The sequence below is a fragment of the Ceratina calcarata genome, unplaced genomic scaffold (assembly GCF_001652005.2).
Source record: "Ceratina calcarata isolate Rehan_Ccalc_2016 unplaced genomic scaffold, ASM165200v1 scaffold216.2, whole genome shotgun sequence".
Taxonomy (NCBI): domain Eukaryota; kingdom Metazoa; phylum Arthropoda; class Insecta; order Hymenoptera; family Apidae; genus Ceratina; species Ceratina calcarata.
Window position 1 is genome coordinate 1 of NW_017143332.1, and position 9779 is coordinate 9779.

At 31.0% G+C, this 9779-nt stretch overlaps 2 protein-coding genes across 9 annotated transcripts; both read left to right on the plus strand.

Moving 5' to 3' along the window:
* Positions 1-53: 53 nt before the first annotated feature.
* eas (ethanolamine kinase 1) lies at positions 54-3722 on the plus strand. 6 transcript variants are annotated; one of them, XM_026811387.1, is made up of 7 exons: positions 54-73; positions 1023-1161; positions 1675-1812; positions 1896-2161; positions 2227-2453; positions 2536-2758; positions 3440-3722. In XM_026811387.1, the coding sequence occupies exons 2-7, from the start codon at positions 1036-1038 to the stop codon at positions 3504-3506; spliced, it is 1047 nt and encodes a 348-aa protein (XP_026667188.1). In that variant the 5' UTR covers positions 54-73; positions 1023-1035; the 3' UTR covers positions 3507-3722. The 6 variants fall into 6 exon arrangements, with proteins under 6 accessions (XP_026667188.1, XP_017875617.1, XP_017875618.1 ...); XM_018020128.2 differs by lacking the exon at positions 54-73 and adding an exon at positions 320-392; XM_018020129.2 differs by lacking the exon at positions 54-73 and adding an exon at positions 404-466.
* Positions 3723-5577: 1855 nt separating this feature from the next.
* On the plus strand, positions 5578-9614 carry PRAS40 (Proline-rich Akt substrate 40 kDa). 3 transcript variants are annotated; one of them, XR_003388825.1, is made up of 9 exons: positions 5579-6380; positions 6629-6802; positions 6897-7017; positions 7164-7344; positions 7428-7635; positions 7716-7866; positions 7930-8069; positions 8219-8443; positions 9093-9614. XR_003388825.1 is itself a non-coding variant. In XM_018020121.2 (8 exons), exons 1-8 carry the CDS (start codon positions 6261-6263, stop codon positions 8339-8341), a joined length of 1212 nt encoding a protein of 403 aa, XP_017875610.1. In that variant the 5' UTR covers positions 5578-6260; the 3' UTR covers positions 8342-9614. The 3 variants fall into 3 exon arrangements, 2 of the variants coding, with proteins under 2 accessions (XP_017875610.1, XP_017875609.1); XM_018020121.2 differs by having other exon boundaries at positions 5578-6380; positions 7936-8069; positions 8219-9614; XM_018020120.2 differs by having other exon boundaries at positions 8219-9614.
* The last annotated feature ends 165 nt before the right edge of the window (positions 9615-9779 follow it).

A 9779-nucleotide genomic window follows, 5' to 3' on the forward strand; every position in this document is an offset into this window, starting at 1 on the left:
ATGCAGTAGGCCTACCGAAATCCTGCCGTTTGCAGATTTGGCTGACTGGGTTTATTTCAAATTTTTATTACAGGTTTGGATAAAAAAAAAATTAAAAATCATAAACTTCCTCTGTTTCTGCACGATTTTTATTAACACCAGTTGTTCAAAAATTGTTTTCTATATGCTGTCTAGTAACCCTTCCAGGTTTTCAAAAAAATCGTTCTAATATTGAAGAGTGTTTTAAAAGACGTTCCAATATTTTTGTGACAAATAAATATATTTCCCGCATGTTCTTATTCCCTAATTCCATTGACTGTATATATATATATACTTGTATAGTTGAGTGTGAATTTGTATAGTTGTGTATATGTATATCAATCTACACAATACGTGTATGCACGATCGTGCGTGTATGTGTCAATATTTGTATATATAATTTTCATTCATAAACTCCACAATGCATGTGAAGCTGTAATTGTGTAAAGTAAATAATAGGCATTTCATTAAGTTTTTATTTCAGACTAACAATTCTTAATAAACAAGATATTGTTCACATAAACTAATAAGATAACTTGGAAATCATCGAAATTTGTTTAACAATTAAAATTTATGGTGATGCATAAAGAAAGCCTCGAAATAATTCAATTACTACTTAGTGTAGTTGAAAGTAATCTCATCGTTAATTAGGAACGGTGTTCTTCAATTTTAAGTGTATAGATTTATAAAGTATGAAGCAATATGATGTAACTGAATAGTGGATGATTTCCTGAAACATAATAAGATGACTATGAAATTCAAGGTCCTTGAGTTACCTTGCCATAGTCAGATATGTGAGATATTATCACTATATAAGTAGTATGTAGAAGTACATATCAGTAATCGGCATTCCAGTTACGGTAGAAGAATTTAGAGTAATTTAGTCTGAAATAACACGTGTCAATGTTTTGATAATAATTAATAGGTATCATCGGTAGTTAATTGTAATTTAGAATGTGTTTTACATATTTGGTAAATTCTAGAAAATATATTATTTGTTACAGATAACGTTTGATCATGGACCAATTATGTAAGGAGCCTCATCTTGATATAACAGTTGATGAAAATGAAATAGTTGCTGGTGCCAAAGAAATAATTAAGAAAATTAGACCGACATGGTCTCTGGACAAATTAAACTTCAAAGTGAGGAAACATTTTATAAAATAACCAATCATCTGTTTGCATGTATATTAGAAAGATTTGATATTATGTATTCAATTTCTGAATTTATTATAACTTGAAACATATGTTTTCTATAGATTTTTAAATGAAATACTTGAAAATTGTATGTATAAGTATATTTTGTAAGTATTAATGGCTGTTATCAACAAGTATGCGCTTCTTAATTTTCACGATTGAAATTATTAAAATGTTACGACAGTATAACAAATAGAATGAAAGGTGGTTTTTCTTTTTATCAAGTATTTTACTTTATCTGTTGATAAGAAGTTTGTTTTTCTCGATTTTGGTGTTTAAAATAGAAGACAAGTTCTTCGATAGTAACATGTTTCTAATATCTGAATAATTACAATTACATTTCTCATCACGTACAACTGTTCTCAACGTTCACTACTTGGAATCATTAATATTGCATGATTGAAGAAGTCCTTATTGATTAGATGTAATAATGTAAACAGAAAATAACGTTACTTACAGATATTTACAGATGGAATAACAAATAAGCTAATCGGAGTATGGTATGTTGGACATTACAGTGATATGGTCTTGATTAGAGTTTACGGGCACAAGACAGATCTGCTCATCAATCGACAAGATGAAACTCGAAACATCCGAGTAAATACAATATTAAGAATGAAAACACTATATAACAATTTATCATTTATTATCAAGATCTTATAATTCTGTCTTTTGAACAGATATTAAACAAAGCAGGATTTACACATTCCATTTACGCTACGTTCAATAATGGCTTAGCTTATCAATTTATCGAAGGTAATACGCTTACTACAGAGACAGTCAGAGATCCTTATATATATCCACTAATCGCAAAAAGAATGGCTCAAATGCATAAGCTCAAGCCTGACGATGCTGAAATACTTAAAGAAGCCTGCATTTGGAATAAAATAGAACAGTTTATGGATATTATGCCAAAAGAATTTTCAGACGATGCTAAGCAAGCAAGGTAAGGTATAACATAGAGTTTCTAATTTTTTTAATCATATTAATTGTAATAAATGGCGTTTCCAGGTTTGAGAAACTCATAAGACCGTTTACCGTGTTGAAACAAAATTATCAGCTACTAAAGAAGGAACTTATAGATATAAATAATGAAGTAGTTTTTGCTCATAACGATTTGCTTTTAGGAAATGTGCTTTATAATCAGAAGGAAAATTCAGTTACTTTTATCGATTTCGAATACACTGCGTACAATTATCAAGCTTTCGACATAGCTAATCATTTTGCAGAATTTGCTGGTAATTGAAATACTGCTGAATGAATTCAATTTTGTTATAAATATAATATTATATTGTTATAAAATATGCAATTTCATTTTAGGTATTGACAATCCTGACTATTCTTTGTATCCTGGTGAACAATTACAGAAAGCATGGATAAATATATACCTGCAGGAATATAATGATATTAACTGTGTACCTGAAACTGAGATTAATTTACTGTTCTCACAAGTAAATAAATTTGTTCTTTTATCGCACTTTTTTTGGGCCTGTTGGGGACTCATACAAAGCGAACATTCAACAATCGACTTCGACTTTTTAGAGTAAGTACATATCAAGCATATGCAAAGTATAAATGAAGAGTTCAGGGTAACGTACGGCCAACTCGATTTTGACGTGACTGTCTACTTAGTTTTTTGAATAGTTCGGAGCAACAAATAGTCGGAGCAACCGTAAACATTCGGGGTAACAGTTACCTTCAAGGTGATCCGGAATGTATGCATTATTCGATATTCGCCAATACAGCTAGGAATACAGATTTATATCGCAAACTGAATTATGACTGTAAAGATGATAATGATAATGTCAAACATGATAATGATAAATTCGACGTTGTGCAAAGCAAAAAATATTTTCTAGTCACAAAATTATGTTAAATAAAATATATTGTTCATGATGTTCAAATGTTTTTGGTCAGTAAATCAGTTCAAATACACGTCAATATGACAACAGGTCAGTCGATCGTTTGTTGCTCCTAACGATTCGACAGTACATTTTCGGGAGAATTTAATTTCGTGCCAGACAACAAACAGTTACAAACGGTTCACGATATGATCGTTGGGTGCCCCGAACTAACTAACAAATTTGTTCTTTTACAATCACTTCGAAATCGAGCTGAGGATTCATTGCCCTGAGCCTTTCAAATATTTCCTTCTATATTTTTGCATAATTACTTCATATGGTAGTTTCATGAAGTTACATTAATGTAAATATATATCTTATAGGTATGCTGCTATGCGATTCGATGAGTATTTCAAATTGAAAGAAAAATACCTCAACACAAGATTTTAAAACCAAAGTTATTATTAAATGAACATTCCATATTTTATTTCTACCGCTTACTTGAGTTTGTAAATAACATTTTAACAAATGCCCTTTTTTGTTGTATACAGATCAAATATTTTACAGTCACATATGTATATAATTCTATTTTTAATTTATACCAGATGTTATACATTGACAGTATTATAAGAAAAATAACAAAGAGTAATATATGTATTTCTAAAATAATGTATGTACAAGGTGCTGTCTTTTCTAAATATAAAATTGTACAACATGCCCTTATAAAATTTTGATTGGATTATTATCCTTTTAATATCTAAACGCTAGTGATGGGCACCATCGACTAAAAACTATCGATTTAGTCGATAGTAGCCAACGATACTTTTAGTCGGCTAAATCTCTGATACTATCGACTACATCGAACCAACTTCAGATGACTGAATTATCGGTAGCTCGATGGTCCAAGTTCAGACGACTAATATAGTATATTGCTCGATAATCATCGACATTTCGATAGTCCAAAGTCCAAACGATTGAAATAGTATTATGTACATATCGCTCGATGTTTCGATGGTCAAAAATCCAAACGATTGAAATATATATCAATACTATCGTGGAAGTAGACTGAAGAAGGAAGAGATACCTATACTCTATATATGCCGTGTGTTTTCAATGGCTTTTATTAGGAATTCTATTATCAAACATATTCGGCAGTATCGGATAATGTATTTATTAAGAAAAGATGGATTTTGTTTAATTCTCATGAGTTAAAATATTTCAAACTGCACGGAACTTATTTAAACATTTAGAAATCTAAAGATTATGGGAAACAGAAATGGATTAGTATTGTTAAGGAAAATAAAACAATAAATCATCGTGCTTTTACGAAGTTTATATAAGTTCATATATATTATATTTCCATAACTAAATATTTTCATAATTGTAAATATCTGTTAATACTGACAATACTTAACTGATTTAAAGAAACTTATATTACTTATAACTTGAATTAAAATTTTCAATAATTGGTATATTACGAATACAATTTTACCCAATTTTTGCGGTCTGAAATATTAATACTGATGAAATATTAATACTAATATATGTATATACTTGTCAAAAAATTATTCATAATTGGGATTTTAAAACTATAAGCGGTAAATAATTTTTTTATTTATTCAATATTAATATTTCAGACCGCAAAAATTGTTTAAAATTGTATTCGTATAATACTTATAGACGGTAGAACGCCATAGACTATGATCATAGTATAGAGGCATAACCGCGAGAGCGATATTTCATTCGACTAAAAACTATCGACTAATTAGTCGATAGTACGTTGCGATTATTCCCTAAGTAGTCGATACTTTAAATTAGTCGATAGTGCCCATCACTACTAAACGCAAGTGTTGGATTTTTGAAAATAGAGCCAGAAACCTCTTTAGGCTTAAATGTATGCATGTATGTAGCTCCAGTCAAATCACATCTTATCAACATTTTGCAGCATTCTTATCTTAATAAACTATCTACTTCATTGTCATCAGTCATGATTATAAAACGAAATAGTAATTATGTGCCAACGAAACGAAAATTTTAATCAATATAAACAATTTTAAGCAAATATGTGCCTGTGTCTGTATACACAGTCCGTCACAAAAGTATTAACATATCTTTTAAAACGAGATAAATTTAATGTTGGAACAAATAATTTTTCTTTGAGCAGAATCATAAAAAAAAGTGAAGTTCATGATTTATACCTTTTTTTCTTCAGATCCCTAATACAAATTTAAAACATGTTTTCTGCAGATTTGAGTATATAATCTTTCAATTTATTCCAGTTGACCAAAAATTAAAGAATTTATACTTTTTTATTATTTAGTAAATTAAAAGCCTCTGGGTATTTCAAGGGAAATTATAAATTGATACAGACACAGTCTGCGAGCCTTCCCGGTTGCTAGGGGTTGTCCAGACCGGGTAAAACGGTTAAATAACTAAATAAATAATATGCATTCAATATTTCTGTGACTGACTTTACGTTCACGTACATACACGGATTACATGTTAAGACCCTATCATATGGTTAAAATCGGTCAGTTGACTAGCGAGTATGTTTTTGTCTGGGACGATCACGTACGCATCTGCACGCACCTATAAATCAGTGTTTATTTTTAGTAGTAAAGACTGTGAGGATTTTCAAAAATACTTCGAAATACGTGCGTTTCGTCGCGCGAAATGCCGCTAATTACAGTTTGAACCTAATGGGAATAGCTCCTCGGTTTACATGAGAAGAACTGCATATCGACGATCTCAAATTACCTCTTTACACAGTGAAAACGAAGTTTTCGAGCAAGCAAATAAATCAACAGCCGCGAGTTTGAGTGTGTGAATAATTTGTCACAGTGTAGCAAATCAATTTGAATCAGATAATAAAATTCGACACAACCAAATGTTCAGATAACGTACTCGATTTTTCGTTTCGAAAGTAAAAAGTTTTTGAAACAAAATACATATAGTCGATTCGAAATTTAATAATAGCGCGAAATTCGTGTTGTAACAATCCCAACGTCGAGCAATCAAATCATTGTTTTCTATTTTTTATTGTTTCGATTTGTTTACAAGAATTCCATTTTCGAAGAGTTGGAAGTGACCGTCGGGAACACAAAAAAATATCCAGTGAATCATTCACGTGTGTGCGAGTCCCGGCGTCGTCGGTCTACAGATTCGTAAAGTTTCTTCTAGTAAACGTTTCTCTGATCGTGTAAGATGCATGTCGTATGCAAATGTTTAAACGTGTCCATAAAATCAAGGGGCACTGAACTGCAGAAGGTCAACATAGACGATATTGAGTTGCTCGACGAACAGAACGATGTTTTCTTCAGCCAGGTAACTTATATTTTCTTCATAACATCTTAAAAACCATTGGTAATGAAGTGATTTTAAATTATTTTAACGTGTGACACAAGTTCTACAGAATTAAAAATCACGATAGTTTAGCTAATAAATGAAAATTAACGTATATCGCGATGTACACTCAAATATTTGTTGATTATGAAATTCATTCTGTATTTAGCACATAAATTTGTTGTATAAAGAAATATTTGTTATTATACATGTTTGTGAATTGTTAACAGAGCCTTGCAACAGTAACAGAGCTCGAAGGTATCACTAAAGAACAACCTGGTCTAGTAGAGATAAGAAATGTGGGATCATGGGTTATTCACCGCTGTTACAATTGTTCTATGTATACACACGCTGTACATAGAGATTATGGTGCTGCTTTAGTTCTTATAAATACAGACATTGTTGTGAGTACAACATTATCTCATAATTAGAAAGGATATAGACGAATTCGAATTAGTTTGATAGAAGTACAATTGATTTTACCTGATTTAATTCCAGACTTCATCGGAAGAAATAGATAAATTGAAGTCCAGTTCAGATTATAGCCCAGTATTTAGAATAATAATTGCCCACAATAGTTTGGATGAACTCGATTATCTTCAACCTACGAAGTTTTCTGGTAAGTTGGCAATTGTTAAATTATATACATTTTTCAATTAATATATCATGAGTCCTGTAAGAATCTAAAACGGTATTAAGGAAGAATATATTATCATCTGTTATTGATTAAAAGAATGTTTCTTATGTTTCACTTCATCTATTTAGTGTCGCAGTTGCCCAACAATATACAAGTAGCTTTGGGTGGCCTCCAACAGCAGCTCGAGGAAGCTGTTCAAAGGAAGTCCGCAGAAATAGAAAATAAAATCCGCGCTTTGACAGCGGAACAATATCAATTATTAGAACAGTTTCGTGAAAGAGCACACAATGAGCATATAATATTGAGAAGGTATTATATAGTACTTTATACTATTTACGATCAGATTTATGTTCCTCGATCTTATACATATTTCTATATTTATTACATTTCAGGTTAATCTGTAAAGGAGAGGAGACGACTAGATTAACCAGTAACATAGAGACTCCTCCTACAACACCGGATAGCTTTACAACTAATTTAACTACCTCTACAGAGAATACAATTAATATGTCGCAAGTAATATCGAATGAAACAAAGATCTTCACAGATCCTATCGTTATACCCAAAACTGGTGCTAAACTTTCGCCCAATCCTCTAGTTGTACGTTTTCACCATAAATTATTTTATAACTTATTTATAAACATCTCGATTATGCGATATAATCGTCGAATATTTTTTAGAACGGTAGCATAGACAATAAAGATCGATTATACATATATACTAAAGAGCCGACAAGTTTTGACACAGAAGCTTTATTTCCATTGGAAGGAATGGAGGACGGTCTTAATACCAATCAAGCTCAATCTTCAGACGAAGGATCCGATACAGATGGTTAGTATACAAATTCTAATTTAATTCAAACGCAAAATGCTTAGATAATGCTATTATATTTAGATTCAGGTCAAGATGAAGGTATACACATGCCAAGAGGACAGCGAGGCGGGCATCCTACACTAGCTAAATCATTACCAGTCAGCGTCCCATCTTTTCCCTCGTTCGTTCGCAGAAATGTCCAAGATCAGGATGATGATCAGGTATTATTTAACAAAAGAAAACTGATTTTAGTTGTAATCAAATCATTAGTATTTTTACATGTTATTAATTCGTTGGATATGCGCGCATATATGTACATACATCCTGTAAGATAATGTTTTTTATTGAAAAATATGAAATTTTATTTCAGCTGTCAATAGATCCACATGATCCACATAATATTCGAGCTTCGATCAAAGCTCTGGCAAAAAGCGTTCACGGTGATACAGTATTTGGAGATTTGCCACGTCCCCGTTTCTCTACTCAAATCTGACTTCGTAGCGATCTCGAGGAAATAGAATAAGCTAAGAATCTAATACGTATAAAGTACCTATTATCCGTAATTGTCTTTCAGTGGATGCTGGGAGAGATCAATGTAAGCAAAGGCAGAATAAACGCAAAGGAAGTATTGATATTTCGCGCGAATATATTTTAGAGTATAAACAAATTATTTCGAATGTTAGCTTTGTTAGTTCGTTGAGTTTATAAAAAGGAACAGATTTTCATACCTGCATATAATTGAGGCTGTATGATATATAAATGTGCTATATATTTGTTACTGATCACTTAATGTCTATCGTAAAAAGATGGGGGAAAATGCTTAGATTTCAGGAAACTATGTAACGTGAGATGTACGATGCCATATCCGAAGATCGTATTAGAGTGAAGAGGCAAAGAAAGTTTTTTACGTATCAATTAGTGATTAAGCTACTAAAATAATAAGTTTACAATAATAGCTATTATTTTTACATTGTACTATTATCGTTAGAAGTAGGAAAGCTCATTATAAGTTCAACCATTGACTTCAATCATAAATTACTGCTTTGAGCTCATGTCATTCTTTGAGACTTTACTAAAACTTTCTTTAAACCCATATAAACCATTTTCTTTTTACACTACAAAATCTTTTAATTAAAAATCATTACTTGTTGCGAATAATAGAAGACATTTGATCTCTTTAAATCTATTGTACCGTAATGCATGAATTGATATCTTTTCTTTGATTAATAGGCTTTTCAATTCAGTTACAGGGCATCGGCTAGAGAAAAAATTGTGTTGGGTTTCTGGAATATAATTTCGGAATTAACTAAATATGGGTATTTTTTATAAATACATTTGTAAAATGAATTTTAGAACAGTACGCATATATCTACGTTTATATGCAAAAGTGTACTACACAATTTATTTACGTACGTTTTTGTTACAAATACATATTTTACTTTTATATTTTGAATTTGCTTCAAGCCAATTGCTGTGTTACTTTTTTTATAGATTTATATAATTAATTTGTAAGGATTTGTAATTTTTGTACCGATTACAGTACCATGTGATAAACGACAAATTACAGATTAGAAACGATGGAGTGAATTAGTACAAAAACCTATGTGGCTTTTCTAATCATGTAATGCACGGTTATAAAAATTGTATGTGAGTGCTCTACCGATTAAATTATCAACTGTAAAAAGTACTCCGGGAATGTCAGAAATGTTCTATATCACATACAAAAATTGATTAATGAGAATAAAATGTTGCTGTATGAAAAAATAAGAAAGTGTGTACTTGAATCATTACCAATAACTTATAATTCGAAAATCATACACTGTCAATTTTGGTATATCCCTTTTTATATCTTATATGACACGAAATACACAAAAAGCATGATGTCCAGACATTTGTAGCAAAATCTTGTTTTTAGAAAAGTGCTTCGTAGA